The 21,436-nt window shown below is 52.7% G+C and overlaps 1 protein-coding gene across 1 annotated transcript in view; it reads right to left on the bottom strand.

The window, feature by feature from the left end:
* Window positions 1–674: 674 nt before the first annotated feature.
* Window positions 675–21,436, bottom strand: part of FKBP6 (FKBP prolyl isomerase family member 6 (inactive)) — a 29,355-nt gene continuing 8,593 nt past the window's right edge. Inside the window, exons 6-9 of the mRNA XM_058285922.1 lie at window positions 17,175–17,369; window positions 16,941–17,050; window positions 16,122–16,214; window positions 675–1,164 (exon numbers count right to left, since the gene is read on the bottom strand). Of these exons, the coding sequence (XP_058141905.1) occupies window positions 16,124–16,214; window positions 16,941–17,050; window positions 17,175–17,369 (396 nt within the window). The 3' untranslated portion in view covers window positions 675–1,164; window positions 16,122–16,123. The remainder of the gene's footprint in view (window positions 1,165–16,121; window positions 16,215–16,940; window positions 17,051–17,174; window positions 17,370–21,436) is intronic.

The raw sequence follows: 21,436 nt of genomic DNA, 5'->3' as shown, positions 1-21,436 counted from the left end.
AGGCTTGGGAATTGGGGGCAGAGAGCGAGCGTCTCAGGAAGGAGGACGCAGCAAATGGCAAGGCGAGGCCAGACGCCGTGAAGGTAGAGAAACGCCCGCTGGGTGGGGTGGCCCGAGCAGGTCCCGGGTGAGGTGGCGGGAGGGCAGTGGGCCCAGGAAAGCCAGCGTGGACAGCACCTGGAAGGGGCTGGCCCAGAGGAGACGAGGGTCAGGGACGGTGCTGAGAGAGGACGCGGGTCCCTGGAAGGATCCGAGGGCGGTGGGGGCGCCGTGGGAAAGGCCGGGGCGCGTTTCAGGGCTGGTGGGAACGCGCAGCTGCGGGGCAGCCCCCGGAGCCCAGGGGAGGGGGCGCCTCCCGCCTCTGCGCCAGGAGGGGGCCCGCGGGGGTCAGGCCCCAGCCCTGGAGAGGGGTGCGCCGGGCAGGGAGCCCAGGGGGAGTCAAGGTTGCCAATAACTCGTCCCGCTCCAGCTCCCCGCAGCAGGCGGCAGGTTTCAAGGAAGCCCAGTCCAAGCGCGCACGCGCCGCGTCCAGGAGGCGGCTCGAGGAGACGCGGTCTGGCCCTAGAGAACCAACCCAGGGCCCGCTCTCGTTGGCCCGACTGGTCCCCGCAAATGGCTGCGCCTCTAGTGACTTTAAAAGTTTAACTGAATTCACACAATTAATTTGTCCGAGGTCTTGCTAGGACAAGGAAGTGTTTTATTTGCGTATGACAAAAACAGTTGTAACATAATTCTCTCTCTTCAAAACAGCTCTATAAAGTACACAAAGCCATCCCTATTTGTATTTACCCAGGAACAGGAGAAGCTGGAAGGGGGGTTGGGACTGGGAGAAAAGCCAAGGATTAATTCCACTTTAAAAAAACAAGAAACTGCCTTAAAACAAAACAAAACAAAACAAAACAATTTTCTACTTGTTAGCAGCTACACTCTCCCTGCTCTAGTCTTAAGCATGAAAACGTGAAACAGAAAACAGCACCTGTGGAAACAAACGTCAGCAGCGCCGTCATCGTCAGGAGGCAGCGACGAGGCAAAGACCCCGGGCCCTCTCCCGCGCAGCAGGCCACTGTCACAGAGTCTGCTCTGGGGAGCGCGTTCCAAAAAGTGCCCGTAAAGATGGAGGGCTCCGGCAGCCGCGCTTCCCTGGCTTGGGGTCGGCTGAAGGATCTAGGAAATCAAACAGGGCAGTCAGAAACCACAACCCCCTCGGGTCCCCAAGACACGCTTCCTGTTCGGAAGCCACTGCAGTCACGGTCGTGAGTCCAGATGGGCCGGGGAAGGGGGCACGCCAGACGACGACCGGGCCCGGGAGACCGAGGCCATCACCAAGGGCTCCCAGTCAACACGGGGGATCTGAGCCATCACATGGAGAAGTGGGACGTGGTGGCAGAAGATCAGGAGAAAGGGTGCTCGGATTTCATCCCAGTTGGCCTCACTTTGCAGACGAGGCCCCCACGTAAAGAACTGCTGCCTGCGTGCAGGTGGCGCTTGCTCCAGGAGTCGACCCCGAGGTGCCACCATTCCCTGCTGCAGTGCGAAACCTGCTCCCTCGTCTGTGAAATGTGTGTGACGGGGACTTCACGGAGCTGCAGGGAGACCATGTGCGGAAGGGATCTGAAGGAGGGCACGTAGGTGGAAGCTGTCCTGACAACTGATAGCTTGCTCACCGCCCCTCCTCCCCGGGCTTAATTCCCTGGAGCTAAACACTGGTACATGCACCATATAAAATGCGGGTACACAGTGCCCCTCGCTGTGTATATGGCTTCTCAGCGCTGGGGAAGCTGCAGGTGTGAACTCCTGGCTGGACGCTGTTGGGGAGAGGGGTCTGCATTCCCTTCTTACAGAACAGCAATCTCTAAGGTGAGGAGAGAGTAAACCTGCCCTGTGACATCATTTTCTCTTGGGCAGTAGGAGCAGGTGGGCACAGTGCAGGGGTTAGGGGAGGCCAGTACTTCCCTAACTGGTCCATCTTGCTTTTCTCTTAAATCTAGTACTAACTGTGCTTTTTTTTTTTCCCTTACTATAATACTATGGTACTCTGCTGGTTAAGTCACAGTACACACTAAGCCTTTGTTGGTTGGCCTTTATAACAATTTATAGAAGAATTAGAAAAATACGGCCCTAGTGAGATGTGATTTATGAAAATCAGGGTCATCACCCTTATGGAGCTCTTTTTAGTAGGATAAACAGATGAATAAGAAAATAAATAAAAAATCAGTACTATGGAAAAAAGTCAAGATATGGGGATAGTGACATGGGTTGCTGCTTAATATAATGTGACCAGGAGAGAGGCTTCTTTAAGCAGAGTGAGCTCTGTGAGCAGGCGGCACAGGAGCTTCCCAGGCTGCAGGAATATCAGTGCAAAGGCCAAGAGACAGGAACGTCATTGGGAGTGGCCAAAGTGGTGTGACCATGGGGAAGAGAGTCAGGAGGTGAGAAGGGAACTGGGGCAAGGGGCCAGGTCGCCACAGGAGGGCTTCAGGTGACCGAGTGCAACGGGAAGCCATCAGAGGTTCTACGCAGGGAAATGACCTAAAAGGTCATTCCACCTACTGTGTGGGAAAGAGATTATAGGAGGAGGAAGAGCAGCAGAGGGACCACGCCCCTTTAACCTGGGCAGCCGCTGTGGCTGCAATGCACAGCACCCTCAGGTGGATGTGACGATGCTGCCTGTGACCAGGGTGGCTTCCACGCGTCTCCTGTGCAAACTGCTCGTTTTCCATTTATCCTGCAGATCGCAGACCCGAGCTGCAGGTAAGACCATCCTGACAAGCCATGAACAGGCTCCAGGTGTCAGTTCCAGTTGTCATCCCGCCAAGATGTCAAGGCACATGAATGAAATCATCTTGGATCCTCTGGATCAGCTCAGCCATCAGCCAGTAGCACCAAGCAACCTCAGCTGATGCCGCATGGAGCTGAAGAATTACCCAGCTGAGCCCAGCACAAATTCCTAACCTAGGGAAGCAGATGTAGCTCAAGAGATTGGGCTCCCCGTCTACCATATGGGAGGTCCAGGGTTCGAATCCCGGGGCCTCCTGGTAAATATAAGCTAGCCCGTGCTGCGAGCTGGACCTAGCGGAGAGCTGGTTCACACAAAGAGCTGGCCCACACGGGAGTGCTAGGCCATGCAGGAGTGCTGGCCCGCGTGGCAAGCTGGCTCAAGCGGAGAGCTGGTGCAGCAAGATGATGCAACAAAAAGAGACACAGAGGAGAGACAATAAGAGACACAGCAGACCAGACCAGGGAGCTGAGGTGGCACAAGGGATTGAGCACCTTTCTCCCACTCCAGAAGGTCACAGGATTGGTTCCCAGTGCCGCCTAAAGAGAAGACAAGCAGACAAAAGAATGCACAGTGAATGGACACAGAGAGCAGACAAGGGGTGGGGAGAATAAATAAATCTTTAAAAAAAAATTCCTAACCTATAAAATCACGAGATACAATTAAACCAGCAAGCCTTGGGGGTAGGTTACTACATGGAACAGGGGCAAAACACTGGCAGTAATCTCATGATAATCTCTCTGGCACAGTTACACCAAGAAATGGCCAGCCGTGGGGCTCAGACCAACTTGACATTCCGACTGCGTGGAGCTGCTGTCCACCTGACTTCCAACAGGACTCACAGGCCCAGCGCCGACCCGGGAACCCAAACAGAGCTCTAGCAGCACAGACCAGCAAAGGGAGAGGGAGGCCACTCAGCTCACTGAGGCAGCGTGATTTAACGAGACCACCACTAACGGGATTTATGTCACTGCCCACTTTCTGTTACACAGACATGCAAAAGGCATTGTCCTTAAAGTAAAGAATGGATCAGTCTACTTTACATTCTTTCAACCCTTTGTTCAGAGTATAGGGTGGCATTTAAAATCAGTACACAGAGGGTTTTGGTACAACTGCTGAGACATTTGAATAAAAATCAAGTTTGATCCCTACTTGAAAATTAAGGCTGTACATAAACTGGTGATAGTTTAAAGATCTAAACATAAAAACTAAACCCATAAAAGTATGAGAAGGTCTGCTATGGAAAACGGTTTGGTGGTTTCTCAAAAAAGTTAAACACAGAATTGCCATAGGACCTGGCAATTCCATTCCTAAGAAGCCACCCAAGAGAACTGAAAGAAGGAACTTGAATAAATACTTGTCCATCAGTGCTCACAGTGGCATTATTCACAAGAGGTGAAATGTGGAGACAGCCCACCTGTATAGCTCGGTGGTTGAGCACCTGCTTTGCATGTATGAGATCCCGGTTCAACCCCCATACCGCCTAAAAAAAAAAAGCTTGCAGTAAAGAAACATTTCCTTAACATGATTTAAAGAAAACAACAACAATGAATAATATGTCTTAACTGAAAGCCAGCACCACGTTTAATGGTGTGGCAAGAGGCAGTTTCATTACCGGGCTGTCATGGAGTGCCCAGAGCCATTGCTAGCCTCGCTCTGGCAGGACCAGCTCACGCACGTGGACAAGCTCTGAATTACCTAAGATTTGAAAATGGTGGAGAGAAGACGAAAATTACTCTCGGTGCAGAGGGTGATCAGCTGCCTGGAACACCCAGCAAAGCAACTGACAGACCAAAAAATGAATGAAAACATTCAGAATGGCAGCTGGTTACCAAAAATGGGCAGAGAAGCAGACTGGCCATTTACAGACAGGGTCGCCTGCCTCTCTCCACGTGTGGATGTCAGGGACATGCAAATTCTAAGATCCCATTTCAGAGCCTCCCAAATGGCAAAGATGACAAGTCTAACAATACAAATGATGGCAGAGCGATGGACGCAATCCCAGACATTTCCAAAGCATGTAGCAGTTTTATCATTTAAATCACTCTCCACGTGGTGCAGCAGTGCTCCAAAATGTATTCACCAAATGCAATGTATGTCCCACGATGATGAAAGAGGTTATTTGATGTGGGAGGAGTGGGGGGTATATGAGGACCTCATATTTTTTTAGTGTAACATTTAAACAAAAAATAAAGGGGGCAAAAAAAAAATTTTGAGTACTACCAAGAAAGTAGGTGAGGAATAAACAAACATAAGGGGTTAATATGACAACCATGGACCAAAGTAGACTTATTATTATAGTAGTAATGAAAGAACTTGTCACATTGATGTAATGATGGTAGTTACCAGAGGTTCTGAGGGTGGGGAGAGAAAAGAATAGGTGGAACATGGGGCATTTTTAGGGCACTGGAATTGTTCTGCATGATATTATAGTGACAGATACAGGACATTATATGTTTTGTCAAAACCTATAAAACTGTATGGTCAAAAGTGTAAACCATAATGTAAACTATAGACCTTGGTTAGTCACAATGCCTCAGTACAAATGTACTGCACCTGTGTAAGATGTTATCAACAGGGGAAAATGCGGGAGGGGGTGGGAGGGTATATGGGAGTCCCCTATACTTTCAATGTAACTTTTACACAATCTAAAACTTCTCTATAAATAAAGTTTATTATATGGGGGGGAAAGCAGGGGCCTGGAGGGAAGGGAGGGCAGAAAGCTGGCAGCTGTCACAGATGAGCCGTGAGCCCTGGGCGGTCTTGCCTCTGAACAGGCTGGCAGGTTTCCCTAATAAAGTTTTTAATAATCATCAAGTGTAAAAAGAAAAAGGCAGATTCAATCTAGTCTGCGTCCGATGAAATGGTTCTGGAAACAGGCCTGTAACTGATACTCTCTGAGCATGAACTTGTAGTTGGACATGCAGGTGGGCGCTGAGGATATCCAAGGGCCCTCCTGATCTTACAAGGGTCAGTTACTTGAACTTCCAAATTGAAACCAATAAAAAGTAACGCTTGTGTATACACGAGAAGGTATCCAAACATAAGGGCTCACATTTCACTTGGAAAAACCAATACCCGTGGCACCCGGAGGCGCAAAGCCCCAGGGGGAGAAGCTGTCCTGTGCCAAGGGTCAGGGAAGGAGGAGCCCCAAGGCTGAGAGACGCGGTGAGCCCGGCGGGGCGCGGCGGGGCCGGCGGGCTGCGCTGAACGCGGGGCAGGCTGCTTCCGACGCGGCCGAGAGAGAAACCCGAGCAGCGCTGGGATCGGCGTCCACGACAATCACACAAAATAATGCACCGTAACCAAAGAAGAGTGTGAACATGTAACGGAGACGACGGAAAGTGAGGTCATCCTGGCACCCCGCGCCGGAGGCCGCGGAGCCCAGGAGGTCGCGCTGGAAACCCGAGGACAAAGGCAGCGAGCCCGGGCGGCAGCGGCGTTCCCACGCGCCCCCGATGGCTCTGCGAGCGCGGGCCAGGGAAGACCTTGGCTGCAGGGAAACCGCGGGGCGGAGGGTCTCACTCTTGCGGGGGTCACACGGCCCTCTGAGAAACCTGGAGGGGGCCGCGGGTCTCTCGCAGAGGCCCCAGAGCACGCACAAACACTCAGGGATCCACTGCCCCTCCCCGCGGCCGTTTAACCGTTTAACACTCAAGTGTTTTCCTCAGTGGATCCTCAGAACCCAGTCTGGCTCTCTCCTGAAGGAGAAGCCTGTCACCAGGCGCCCCCGCCCCGTCCTCTGTGGCTCTGGGTCGGCCCCTCCTGCTCCCTGCTGCACCCCCAGCACCCCTCCAGCCCGCCCTGCCCGCCCCCCACGGCCTCACAGGTGTCCTCCAGGCCAGCGGCCAGCCCCTCCCTGGGCGCCATTGCTTGGCAGGGGGGAGTCCCAGTGCCCCCAGTCCTCCAGCTCTTCTCCCGACCTGCTGAGTCCCCCACCTGCTGGGAACACAGAGAAAGCTCCTGGAGTGGTCCCCCCAAAGCCCACCTTTCCTAGGCCCCTCGGCCCCACTTGGGGTATGACTGTCACTCCCAGCACAGCTCTGCCAGACTCTTCCGACGATACCCTAGCTCAGTGTCACCGGCCGCCACGGCGCCTGCGTGCAGGCAGCGCAGTGTGCAGTCAGAGGGGTCAGAGGACACCCCTACAGTTGCAACCACCGCAAAACGAGGCTTACGTCTGAATGTGAGAGGGGGTGCTGGTCCCAACCCCTCTTCCTCTTGCCCCGAGGGTGTCCTGAATCAATAGCCTTGGCCAGGCCAGTGGTCTGTGCTATCAAGGTCCACCAGCAGCTGCGCCCCGCCACCTGGGGGCTTGTGGGAAAGGCCAGCGCTTGAGGCCCACCCTCGGCGAATGAACCTGGACCTCTGTGCCCGGGCCTGGAATCGGCTTTGACAACCCTCCAGGGGCTCCTCCTGCTGAGGGCTGAGGAGCGCCAGCCCACACTGGACGTCCTCACCTGCCGTTCCCGCCGCGCCCCGCAGTCCTGCTCCGTGCCCACCACGCCCGCACGCCGCCAGGCCCTGCTGCCTGCCCTCTGCTTCCGGCTGGTTATTCTTTGAAAGGGAGCCCCCCCGGAAGTTCTCAGAGACCCCACTGAGGAGCTGATGAAAACAAAGGGCTCTCTGGGAGCACAAGGGTTTTGGGGGTTCGTGACCCTCTGAAACCTTCCTCTTTCGACATCTGCTGGGGATCTCCCCGACCCCCCATCACAGTGGGCACGGCCACACCCCTCTCCGGCCAGGCCCCTTCTCTAACCCGATGCACATCCAGCTGTCCCCTTCCACCCCCACCTACATGTCCTGGGGACACTTCAAGTTCAACAAGCTCCAAACCCAAACCAGCAACCCCCACCCGCTCCAGGGGTGACCCAGCCACCCGAGCTGGAAACTGGGCATCGTTCTTGTTGCTTTCTCATCCAGCCCCATCCGGACACCATACTGGAGGTGCCCCCTCCCCTCCCCTGCCCATCCCGCTGTCGGGGTCTGAGCCCCTGTCTCTCAGCTGTGGGTGGCAAGTCTCCTGCTTCCACCTTCATCCTGATGCCTCTCAAAGGGCTCAGTACACAAGAGACGGAATGTTCCAGAGAAGGCCGTCAGGGCACTCTTGCCAGGGACCCAAAGGATTAGGTTGAAAATGTTCGGCATGCACGGTTCTGAGTTCTCCTGACGTCAGAGGGGTTTGTGGTCCCCAGGGATGCTGAATATGCAAGACGGTGTGGCAGACAGAAGGGCCCCCAAAGATGCCCACGTCTAATTCCCAGAACCTGGGACACTGTCACCTGGCATGGCAAAGGGCCTTACAGGTGTGAGTCAGTTAGGGTCCTGAGTTGGGAGGTTTTCCTGGATTTCCGGGGTGGGCCCGCAATGTAACAGTCTTGGGATCCTTTTAAGAGGGAGAGAGGAGGAGAGCTGATGGCAGAGGAGAGGAGAGGAGAGGGTGACACCAAGATGTGACACTGCTGGCCCTGAAGACAGTGGGCGGGGCCACGAGCCAAGGAACAGGGGTGGCCTCCACAGGGGTGACAATGCAAGGACCCTCCCCAGAGCGGGGAGAGGGACAAGCCCTGCAGCCCCACCCTAGACTGCCGACGTCCAGCCCCATGAGAGGGTAAGTTTGTGCTGTTTTCAGCCTCTACGTTTGTGGCGATTTGTCAGAGCCGTGACAGGGAACTTGTACAGAGGGATCTGCTCACATTCGTGGCCGTCCCATCCAGCTCCCCAAAAGACCAAGCCCAACGACAGGCAGGGTGCCAGGCAGAACTGCACGGCCACGGCCGGCCTCCCGGTGCCGCTGACGGGCACCGCAGCGGACGCGCTCACGGTACCGGGGTAGACCGCTCCCTTCTCGCCTTGCCCTCTCTGCTAGAGATGGTTTGCTCACAGCCATTCATCCCCGTCTGCTAGATGTGAAAACCCTTCTCTGGGTCTCTGGAACTTTTGGGCTCACCCCAGTTCACGTCAGCTTCACCCTGGGTACACGGCTGCTCTGGCGTGTAGGAGGCCACTGAAAGTCAAAGTCAGGAAAAGCCGCAAGCGGAAGTCAGGAGGGCAAAGGTCAACATGCCCCTAGAACTTAGGACAGACCCTGCGTAGGGCAATCAGGGAAACTCCGCAGGGCTCCTTACCTTCTCCCCCAGATGGCGCCAGGACACGCGCTGGGCCCGTTCCTCACTGCTTAGGCTCACTTCTTTTGTCTGTACCCTTGTTTATCTAAGCTGGTGTCTAGGATGACACAGGCCTGAGGCAGGGCTTCTGAGCCTGATAATGAACCCAAGAAATGTAAAAACCAGACTAAGCCAGCATCTGAGGGCCCTAACGACACCCAGCCTGAGGAGGCCCACGAGCCTCCATGACCTGGCTGCTGAGTAGGAGAGCCGGCCTAAGACTCCAAAGCCCACTTCATAAAGGGAGGTCTCCCGATGGCTCATTCTGAAGACTGGGAAGAGGACCCAAGTTTTCTCCAGAGTTTAGTTAAGGGGCCCTCTTTGGTACCCACAAAGAACACAGACGGCTCCACCAACGTGAATCTCGGGTTGGGGGGGCGCGGGTCTGGGCCCCTTCCCACTGCCCAGTCAGGGCGTGGAGAGAGGGAAGGGGCCAGGGGTGCTCCGCGGTACAACAAAGAGGCACTAACTTAGTAAGTTATTCACAGTCACCCAGGCAGGAGACGGCTTCAGTGACACCGCCTGAGCAGGGAGGAGGGCACTCCTTTCACCGATATCCAAAAGCCAGGAGCCTATCTAACAATATGCTGGAAAACCACAGGGCCCGCCCCTCATCTGACAACTAGAGAGTGCCAGCCTGGCCCAGTGACCCAGAAGAGGCACCTCCATTTTGAAGAGAGAAAAGATAGAGAGGGAGAAGAGTGGAGGCACAGAGAGGGAAAGGAAAGTGAATTCCTAATATAAAATTACAAAGATAGGAACAGGGAAGCGGACTTGACCCAGTGGTTAGGGCGTCCGCCTATCACATGGGAGGTCCGCGGTTCAAACCCCGGGCCTCCTTGACCCGTGTGCAGCTGGCCCATGCGCAGTGCTGATGAGCCCAAGGAGTGCCCTGCCACGCAGGGGTGTCCCCATGTAGGGGAGCCCCACATGCAAGGAGTGCCGCCCAGCGTGAGAGAAAGTGCAGCCTGCGCAGGAATGGCACCGCACACATGGAGAGCTGATGCAACAAAATGACGCAACAAAAAGAGACACAGATTCCCAGTGCTGCTGATAAGGATAGAAGCAGTCACAGAAGAACACACAGCGAGTGGACACAGAGAGCAGACAACTGGGCGGGGGGGAGGGGCAGATAAATAAAAAAATAAATCTTAAAAAAACAAAACAAAACAGAAAAGTTCTATTTGTTCAGGACTCGGCCCAGTCTAACTGGAGGCCTGGAACAGCTCTGTAGACTCGATGCTAGATTTGAAGTTTCTCCTTTTAATCTCTTTGGGAAGAAAGGGATCAAACAGAACACAGCCCCCCCCCCCCCCAACCTGGATCCATCACAGACTGTGAGGAGAGGATGAGCCATACTGGGGATTTCTTGGCAACTGGCCAGTCTGGTTTGGATACGGGAAGGCTTTTTGGACCAAGGGAACCCCTACCCTCAGAGGACACCCTGGCCCCGCATGGCCCCTGAGCTCCACCGTGCCCGCTGCTCCAGGGCCTGCCTTGGGCAAGCAGCCTTTGACTGGGGAGCAAATCCCGGATCTCAACCAACAGGAGCGTGTGCTCCGCAGCCAGGCCTCCTGAGAGCTGCTCTGACTGCCCGGAAAACGTATTTCAATAAAATTCTATTAAGATATTCTTTCCCTAAAGCTGGCCAAACAACATGGCTCAATCCTCTTAATTCTACAGCCCAAAGGCTTCAGCTTCTCTTAAGCCTGGAAAGCAGAGGAGGAGGAGGAAATTCTAAAGCATCTGTGAGGAGGACAGAAAGCAATGGGCACTCAGGGTGATGCTCCAACTGAATGGAGAATCTGAATTGACGCTGCAGGTCTCAGCAGGGGTTCGCGTTTCACCTCCAATGGAAATGGCCACAAAAGTTACACAGACGGGAAGCGTCCAGATCCTCTGAACTTGGTTTCGTCCCCAGTCTGTAAAGTGGAAATAATCATCATCTCCCTCACAAGAACGCTGGGAAGAGTATGAAAGGGTTCGTGGGCATTAGAAAGCCCTACAGACAGGACACCCTGAGGATTCCTGCCCAGAAACGAGTCTGTCAAGCCCAAGCACAACACGAATCCCAGATACCGTAAGAAAAAAGCAACACACTGAACTGTGTATTTAAGATTTCTGTGTGGCTATATTTCAAAACCAGCTAAAATAACTTGGTGGTCTTATGTGGACTTACATACAGAGTCCAAATTACTGTCCCTCACCAAGAAAGGGTTCTTAGAAAGCAACAACAGAAAAACAGCCCAGAAGAGTGGGCCAAGGATGTGAATGGGCCATTACTAGAAAGAATGCAGATGGCCCACAAATACACAGGATGCTCAGCTTCACTGGAAATTGGAGAAATATGGATTAAAATGATAAAGCATTTGTATCCACTATTTCAGAAAAAAAAATCCATCTGAGGAAAATGAGGGAAGCTGGCATAGGGACTGGTACCCAACGTGCACGCCTTCCTTCTGGTATTTGATTGAGAAGCTGAGTACTTGTAAGGCATATATGGTTTCACGTGTAAATGTGGATAGGCAAACCAAGAACACCAGGCATTTGTGGAAAGCCTGAAAGGTCAAAACAAATAAGCAGGAAAAAAACCAGAACATTTCAGGGAATAGAAGAAAATGTGTAAGAAAAGGTTTTTAAAAAATATATTAAAAATTTTTTTAAAGTTATTTAGATTACATACTCTTTATCTTTTAAAGATACATACAGAAGTACTTATGGATGAAACTTCTGGTAACTGGGATTTGCTTTCACGTGATCCAGCAGTGCTGGCATGGGGAGGAAATGGCCTTACCTTGGTCATCATTAAATACTAGAGGTGAGTATGGGGGGATCATTACATTACTCTATTTGTTTATTAGTTCCCAAAATATGAAGGGAAAACCAGAATGGGATGCTATAAACAAGGGAAATCAGATAAGAGCTCTTTGAGTCAAAATTTGCTGAAATAAAAAAGGCAATGGAAGAGTCAGAAAATAAGCGACAGTTCCCAGAAAAAGACAGAAAACATAAAAGAGTCACAGAGGATCCCTGCAGGAGGCCCAACACCCAACTAACGGGAGTCTTAAAACAGGAGAACAGAGGAAAAAAAGAAGAAGAAACTATTATTAAAGAAATATTCCAGAAGAATTCCTTAGCTCTGAAGCACTTAAGCCTCTGGCACTAAAAGTGCCTAGCAAAGGACTTGAACTTCTAGAGGGTACCTGAACACATCTTGTAAAATTTTAGATGACCAAGAATAAAGGGATCTTAAAAGATTCCATAGGGAAAGAAAAAACAGATTTCTCAGAATGACCATCCAAAGAAACAGTCTGCCTCAGACTTGTTCCTAAGATCTGGAGTCACTGATGAGCAGTCCTAAGAGAAGAAAGGAATAGTGACGGGATATATGGGGTATGTGTGAATTCTGAATGTGTATGGGGGTGAGTTCTGAGAGAGGGAAGTGAATTCCAAAGGGGGAGGAAGTGGTGTGAGGGAAGACTGAGAAGGGAGTGAGGGATAAATGAGGTGGGGGGCAAGCAAGTGTGTACAGGGAGGGAGGTGTGTGAGGCAGGGAAGAGGTTTGAGCAGAGGGAGGGTGAAGAAGTCTTAGCCTAAGGAGATCTGAGGGGGCGAGATGTGCATGTGGGGAGTGTGAATGGGAGGCAAAGCCTGAGTGGGGAGGGTATCTTCAGAGACGGAAGGGGGGCGGTCTTCTGGGGGGGCACTGAATGAGGGAGGGAAGGCTCTAAAGCAGAAGAAGGTTCTGAGGGGGGGAAGGTTCTGAAAAGGGAGGAAGTTCTTTTCATTCTAAAATCTATACCAAGGTACTATTTTCAATCAAGCATTAAGGTATGATTAAACCATGGCTTAGACATGTAAAGACTCAGAAAATTTATTTCCTATATATTCAGTTTTAGGAAATTACTTGAAAATATACTCCATCAGAACAAGGAAGTAAACCATCAAGAAAAGGGATCCAGGAACCAGTGGATTTAAACCAGGAGATAAAAAGGGACCCCGAATGACAGCTGTGCTCCAGGCCTGTGGAACAATCTGGACAGACTGTTATACAAATAAGATTTCCAGGAATGGGGTCCGTGAGAAGAAAGGGGATTCATGGACTATATGATACCACTGAGTTTTAAAAAAGATAAGGCTATGACAAAAGTAAACAGTGCAAGAAAAAAAAAAAGAAATGCAATTAGAAATTGTAGAAGGGAAAAAAAACCCAAAAAACTCTAAGAAAATAGAAACAAAGACTTTCCAGTGAATAATATTCTCATCATATATTTATATATAATATAAAATAATATAAAATAGTTTCAACTATTTAAATAGTTGAAAATAGCTGTAGTGTTTGCTCTGCATCTCTTTTCTAGACACAAGAAAATTACGGCAAAAATCCCAGTCACTTACATGTTTTTGAGGCCTCGGACATGGACAAAACTCTTACTCTTGAGGTGGCAATTGAAGGTACAGAAACGAATTAAGAAAAATACACAAAGACCATGCCAAGTGTTTCCAACTGTGGCCATGTCTGTTAGAAGAGCTCTTTGTGCTCTTGGTAAAATTGCTTCTCCCATGAATGGGCTCTGTGAAGTCTTACACTAGTAGACAGTGGGGAAACGGCCACCTACCGAGTTTTAACGTAGCACCTACAAAGCACTGCTGCTTCCACGTACTGCAAGCCACATGAAAAGCAGCTCAGGACAGCTGATCAAACGTTAGTCTGGGGTTGGCTAACATGGGTCTGAGCTACATGCCATCTCACCTACATGCCGCCTGATCTACATGGTTCTAAATGCCAACCTCCAAGCTTGACTTTTAGATTCTCCTAGGCAAGCTTCCATCCAGGGGTGTGTTTGTACCACGCCCTCTGGAAATCCAAACTAAGGAAAACCATGAGGCAGAGAACTAAGGACGTGGCTGTGCCATCTACTGTTGATCTCCCAGCACTAGGAGCTGCAAGAGTTTCCTCACTGACCAAATAGCCAAATGGTCCACTACCTGATCACAGCCTGACTGAGGTCAGACTCAGCAGAATAGTAAGGACTGTCACAGCCTGCCATCAGTGACGGAGACCTTCCTGTTTAACTGCCCAACCTCTCCACAGCACTGGTTTTTGGAAATAGCAGCCCTCCTCTGGCAGGCTGCATCCCCCAATCCTACCCTGTGGTGCCAGGAAAAGGTGCCCTCTCCAGGCCAGTTTTCAAACGGGGGTTTTGGTTGGCACGGGAAGAGGAGGGCAGAGTGGGGTAAGAGCTGTCTCTCAAATGGAAAGGCTGTGGAAAAGGGGGCCTGGGCACTCCTGATGGATGGAGAGAGTGAAGCAGAGATGAGAGTGGCAGGGTCCCCGAGGCTCTTGGAATTGCCTGGTCTCCCCCTGCCAAGTACTAGCCAGTCAGCTCCTCCTTGGATTCTGTGGGCTGAGCCAGGATCCCTTCAGGAAGTCCTTTTTTTTTGGCTGATGCCAGTTAAAGACAAGCTTCTGTCACTGGCAATGACAACAGTCTCAAGCGCCAGCCTGGAGGATATGGTTTCAAGAAGGTCAGCCGAGCCTTTCGGCTATTTACAATCGATCCAACCAACATTTACTAGCACCAGTTGGGTGCCAGGCATGATTCTAGAGGTAGAAACTACAGGATGAAAAAGATACGACCTCTGGCTTAAAAAAAACAAACAGTCCAGTGCAAAGAGAGGCTTAGAGAATGTTACTGAGAACACTCATTCCAGTAGAAGTAATCTAACATTTTTGAATACAAGAACAACATTCTACGTGGCCCTAGTTAGTCCAAACTAGACTGTCCAAAGTCTCTAAAAATCTGCATTGTAAGTGAATAACCAGGCACAAGTATAACAAAAAAGGGGAAGCACGGAGAACACCAGACACGAAAGCTGATATGTCTTACAACCTCAGTAACCGTGGGCATCTGACCGGCTCGGCCAATGTAAAGAGCAGACAGCAGACCGGATGCAGTTATTACCGGTGATAAGACTGACAGTCAAGAGTCAGGAATACGTGGGGACTCTAAAAACCATCAGGTCCCCAGAAGCCTCGCAGATGGAGAAGACTGAGCAGTCAGAAGGCTGAAGGAGGACCCAGCGCCCTGCTAGGTGTCCCAAGACCCGGCTCTAGGACAACCCCGGAAGCTGGGTCTGCGCTGGCGGCAGGATGCCCTCAGCCCTCCATTTTGACTGGTCACCATCAGTCCTATGGCTCGGGCCTTGGCTCAGAAGGCCTCAGAGTATTTCCATGATCCCCGGAAGAACTGAAAGCAAGAGGGACACGGCCAGGGCCAGTGGTGGCAGCCACGCGGACTTCTGAGGCTGACTGGCGGTATCCGACAGGGCAGCAGTTCACAGGCCTTGGCCGCGATGAATGGGCCTTTTCACTGCCTTCCTCCTTCGAGCTCTTTTGAAGGGAGATGGAGGTGGCAACAAAGGCGAGATTTATCACAGCCCAACCCGTTCGGCAGCTGCTTTCTTGTTGTGCCTTGTTTAACTTCTCTCAAGAGAACGGAGTTATCTACCCAGCTAAGCAGGTGTTCAAGGCAGGCGATTTTGTTTCCATCAATTTTCTTAGATAACAGCAGACGGGAGGGTTATCTCAGGTGCTCTGGGAGACTCAGCTCTGTGCCTGTTCCGTCACAAGGGCAGGCCGTGGTGGGAAAGGGGGACGCTGCTCCCCACAGCTTCCAGCGGCTTCCAGTCTCTGACTTTAAAGGCAAACGACATGAACCCCTCACAGCCCGTCCCCGCCCCAGACACCTGAGTTTTGTCTTCTTTAGGAGTGTGGGAGGTGTGAGGTCAGGTGTGGGGGGCTTTCAGTGTTCAGAAGTGCCAGAGTAAGGCGCGCACTCCCCTGGCTGCAGAGCCCAGCTGGGCACCCCCTGGACGAGCCTGTGCCCAGGGTCGCAGTCTAGGCCACTGTGAGAGCGGGCTTAACACAAGACGTGGAAAAGGCTTGGGTTTGTTTTCCGAATTTGAAAGCTCGAGGCCTCCCAAACATAGAAATTTGACTCCCAACTCTGGGAGGACTTTCTGGCCATCCCCCTCTGTCCCAAAAGGCCGCGGTCTGCGCTGGTGCTGTCACCAGCTGCCACCCCCACCCCCGTCGGAGACAGCCACACGCCACAGGGCCCAGGACAGCTGCAATCCCTCCAAACTGGACAAAACGCCGAAGCCTTCCGTGCTACCTTCAGTTTCCTCCTCCTGCAGGGCCTTCGTCCGAGGGCGTGAACATGCGGTGACACATCTCCCTCTCTCTATCCGTGTAGTCCCTGTAATGGCTGCGGGGAGGAACGCACACGTGTTAGAGAATGTCTGTGCCGGCGGGGGCGGGAATTCTCCCCAGAAACACCGGAAACGCAGCAGGCTTCCAGAGGAATCAGGAGGGGCTGCCCGGAGCTGCTTGGGGGCTTTAGGACAATGCCGAGAGAGCTTTAACCAGCCATCTGGGGGGAATATTTAATGTTAAGAGAAGAAGAGAGAGAATCTTGTAAACACAGAACAACAACAACAAAAATCCAAACCAACAAACCTACAGAGGATCTACCGCTAGGTAACGGAGTTACGGGTGACTCCTAGTTACATGTCGATATTTTCAAAGCTTCCCATAATGAACGTGTAAATTATATATCAGAAAAAATTCTGACCACCAAGAGATGGGTATAACAACAAACGTACCCCACTGGTGCGAACCAGAGCGCAAAGATCCATTTCAGAGCAAACCTGCCCAGCGCCCATTTGCTGCACTTTGCAGCTGGAGGCAGCGGGGAGGAGGAGCTGAAGAGCAAGGCGCTCATTAAAAATGTCTGCCGCCCCCCTGTCCAGGGGGCGCTTACTTGTGAGGGGCAGGGAACAGGAAGGTGGAAACTGATCCAGACCCACAGCGTTTGCAGGTCTGTTGCTGCTTCCGGTGGGAGCTGCTGGCTTAGGGTGCCAGCTGGGGCCGGGGCTGCCACAGCACGTTCTGGGCGACACTCTCCCCTGGTACGTGCCAGCAAGGGGCTCACCTGGCCAGCTTCTTCAACTCGTTATTGATGTCATGGTTGAAGGGCTGCTCCTTCTGGGCTCGGACTAGGAAATCCCGGGCCTTCTGATACTCGGTCATGAGGAGGCAGGCCTGCCGTGGAAGCGGGCTTCTGAGAGCCCACCCCGGCAGGACGGCACTCTTGCTGTGCCCGAGGGGAGCACCACTGCCACCGCCTCCTGGGCGTCCGTTCCCAAGGCCCTGCCCGCCCACTCACCTGCCCACACCTGAAGAGGGCCTTGGCGTTCTTGGGGTCGATGGTCAGAGCCTTCTCCCCATAGCGCAGGGCCAGGGGGGGTCGCTCCAGCTTCAGGTACGTCAAGGACAGGTTCCGGAGCACCAGCAGCTTGGCGGCCTCCACCAGGTGGTCCTCCCCGGGGGGGGCTGAGCGCCGCTGGAGGAGCACCAGGGCCTGTGGAGAGGGAGGGCAGCTGGCTGGGGGAGCGAGCCGTGCCATCCCCCGAGTCGGGGGCTGGCTGGAGCTGGAGCACGGTCACCGTGTGGACAAGTGGGGCCTCCGACTTCAGAAATACGGGCCAAGACTTATATTGTCTTAGAAAGAAATCATATCTTTGTGGGGTTGAGGAAATGAAGACGGATGCTACAGAAGAACCAGCGTAGGGAGATGGCGAGGTCTGGGAGAAAGCAGAAGACAGATGGCCGAAGGCAGCAGAAACTTTCAGCAAAGTCTAACCAGGGTACCGAGGTCCCCGGTGCCGCTCCCCCCACTGGGGACACAGCAGTCAGAGACCAGGAGCCTGACATCACGGAGCTCGAGCCGTCAAAGACCAAGAAACAAAACTGCTGGTGGGGGAGGCAGTGGGCAGACGCGGGTCACGGCTTGGCAGAGCCATCTGAGAAAGCCTGGGGAGCGAAGCGGTTAGCCCCCAAGGACCTGCTCCCAGCTCGGGATGCAGGCTGGCCTCATCTGGGACACTCATCTGGGGGCCGCGGTACGTACTGTCCCCATCAAAGCAGACCACGGAAAGAACCCCCCAAAAAGGCCACCTTGTGAGCCGAAGGCCCCACCAAGCCGGGGCGGTGAGATGGGCCTCCTGGGGGCCAGTCCCCAAGGTTGGCACTGACGTGGAGATTTTTAGGGGAAATGATGCCAGGCAGTTCTTTGCTCCAACATCACCTCAGGGAGGCTTACCCGGGCCACCTCTGCCACAAGCACGGCGCTCCCCATCCTCCTTGCCCCCTCCTTCTCCTTCTTCCTAATACCATTATGCTCATCCTCTAGCCGAGCATAACTGACCTTCGTCTTTATTTATCGTTTGCTGCTCTTTTTCCCATGCTAAAATGTAAGCTGCCTGAGGGCAGACGTCTTTTTGTTTTGTTCACTGAACTATCCCAACCCCCTCGAATACGCAGTAGGGGCTTGAGTGTTGACTGTATAAATGAGCAATCCGGTCGCCCCCTTTCTGAATCTATTTGTGTTTTCTGCTAAACCACAGTGATGGAAATAAGTACCCTAAGTTGATTTCCAGCTGCATGAAGTGGGAACTTCTTTTTCTTTTTGGTCAAACATTTCCCTCACTCAAGTTTCACCAGGGTTCCTTCAAGCAGAGCTTTCTCTACGTGGTAAACAAGACTGTGCTCTTGTGGGCACGAGCCAGCAGCAGGGACTGCTCTCCAGGTCCCCTGAGCATCTAGACCTGGGTGTCCGCACTTCCCACGTCAGCCACCTCATACCCTGCAGCTCTTGTGGGCAGCTCTCTGTTTTTCATAAGCTGGTCCCATTACATTTTTATGGTAACCCCAAGCTTTCTGAGAGACGCACAACTGTTTTTTTACATAATTCAGAGAAATCCAACATTTTCCCTCGGAGGGAGCAACTGTAAGTTCTCATGTATCTTTCTGTCATCCCGTCCCCTTCCACCAAGGACAATATGCCTTGTACCTAGAAGGCCTTCCCTTAATTTATCAAGAGGAGATCAAGGGAAGCGGACTTGGCCCAACGGATAGAGCATCCGCCTACCACCTGGGAGGTCTGAGGTTCAAACCCCGGGCCTCCTTGACCCGTGTGCAGCTGGCCCATGCGCAGTGCTGATGCGCGCAAGGAGTGCCGCGCCACGCAGGGGTGTCCCCCGCGTAGGGGAGCTCCACGTGCAAGGAGTGCACCCATAAGAAGAGCCGCCCAGAGCGAAAGAAAGTGCAGCCTGCCCAGGAATGGTGCCACACACACAGAGAGCTGACACAGCAAGATGATGCAACAAAAACACACACAGATTCCCGGTACTGCTAAGGATAGAAGCGGACACAGAAGGACACACAGCGAATGGACACAGAGAGCAGACAACTGGGGGCAGGGAGGGGAAGGGGAGAGAAATTAAAAAAAAAAAAAAAGGGTAATCAAGTAACAACAAGAGGAGCACATAACCACTGCCTAAACCCTGATGTGCGGAAGCTCTCAACCTCTTGGGGTCAACTCGTGCTCGCATCAGTCAGACAAGCCCCTACTAGCCTAGCTGAATCCACGAGTGCAGGAAACCTCGTTTCTCCTTTCAGAAGGTGTTCATTGATGAAGCACTCTTCCAGCCAAGCAGTGGTAGAAGCAGGTGGGCCTACAGAAACATGTGCTTTTCCTTCAAGGCCCACCAACCTAACAGTTAAAAGCCCAATGTAGAAGGCAAGACTGCCTGACACGATCAGCAAGGCCCAGAGAAGGGATCGCCCGCGGTCACACAAAGGGCTGTGACCTGGCCAGGCCACCAAGGGCTCCGCAGCGCCGAGGCTGCTGGTGGAGGGTGGGAGCCTCAGCATCCCACAGAATGTCGCATCTCACTCTGGGTTCTCTCTTCCCCCAAGGATATCTGCAGGGATGCAGACTGTCCAGCAGCAACACTGGAAACCTCTGGAAGCTCAGGGCATGGTTTTTACCGTGAGACCGCACCCCTGCCTCTCCATGTGGGCTGCACTAAGTGACCTCACCTCTAATAGACGGAATGTGGGGGACACGGCGCTACGTGGCTTCCACGGCCAGCACACCAAAAGGCTGCCGCTTCCTCTGATCTGCGCGCTCTCCCTCTTAAATCACAGAGGCTGGGGGTGCTAGCCCCGTGCAGGGGGAACGGTCAAGAGCCCCGTGGGGAGGCCCATGCAGGCAGAAGCTGAGGCCTCCTGCTTAGCACCGTCACAGAGGGAATATCCTTGCTCTCAGGAAGTACACATGAACGTGTTCAAGGAGCAGGATGTATACATCCACTCTCCTATGTTTAGAAAATAGATAAAGAAAAAGTGTGAAAGTGAGAGAAAAAGAGAGAAAAAGGAAAAAAAGATTGAACAAACAAACGTGGCAAAATGTTAAAAGTTGGTAAATCTGGGTATCTGAGTAGGGGGTATATTAGAGTTCTTTATATTGGTTTTTGTATTATTTTTGCAACTTTCATGTAAGTTTGAAATTATTTCAGAACTAAAAGTTAAAAAAAACAGGGAAGCGGATATGGCTTAACTGAGAGAGTGTCCGCCTACCATAGAGGAGGTCCAGGGTTCAAACCCAGGGCCTCCTGGCACATGTGGTGAGCTAGTCCACATACAGTGCTGCCACGTGCAAGGAGTGCCATGCCACGCTGGGGTATCCCCTGCGTAGGAGAGCCCCACGTACAAGGAGTGCACCCCACAAGGACAGCCGCTCCGCGTGGAGAAAGTGCAGCCTGCCCAGGAGTGGCACTGCACACTGGAGAGCTGACGCAACAAAAAGAGACAGAGATTTCCAGTGTTGCTGGGAATGCAAGCGAACACAGAAGAACACACAGCGAATGGACATGAACATACGGGGAGGGGAGGGAAAAGAAATTAAAAAAAAAAAAAAGTTAAAAAAACAAACCAACAAGCTCAGCCTTGGCACAGCTGAAGCCCCTTCCCTAGCCTCCAGGATCTCCCATTTCTCCCATTGCACATCAGCCACTGGAGCACCACATTGACCCCTGCCTTCCTCTCCCAGTCATCTGTTCCCACCCTCCTATCAGCACCGCCCCAGCCGTGCCCGCCTGCTTGCTCGGCAGCTCCCCCTTCCGCCCTTCCCCTCTCAGACACGCATGATCTACCTAGTGGCGCCCCCCACTCCACGCACCTGACCTCCCGGTGTCCTTGCCCCCGGCTGCAGCAGCTCTGCCAGCCCTTCCTCGTCCCTCTTCCCGTCCCGCCTGGCTCACCACCAGGCCCCCATGCCCTCCCTCCATCCACCTCACATGTGACCCCCTGCCCAGCAATTCCATCTTTGTCACCAGTCCCGGCTCAGATGCTACTCCTCCACGAGACCGTCCCTCAGCCTCCCAATTAGAGGGAGCCGCCCTTTCCCTGGAGCCCAGCAGCCTCCTGCCCACCCTGACCCCGCAGGTACCAGGTACTCAGGCTGGCTAAGGCTCTTACGCCCTCTGCCAGCCTCCAGTGGTACAGCATGCTAAAGTATTACCAGCACAGTATGAATAATTTATTAAAGTATTAATATTTCTTTAAAGTATTAAAGGAGGGGAG

Source organism: Dasypus novemcinctus, chromosome 23 (assembly GCF_030445035.2).
Source record: "Dasypus novemcinctus isolate mDasNov1 chromosome 23, mDasNov1.1.hap2, whole genome shotgun sequence".
NCBI classification, from domain to species: domain Eukaryota; kingdom Metazoa; phylum Chordata; class Mammalia; order Cingulata; family Dasypodidae; genus Dasypus; species Dasypus novemcinctus.
Note: the sequence above shows the minus strand (reverse complement) of the source record. Positions and strands in the feature narration are given on the sequence as shown.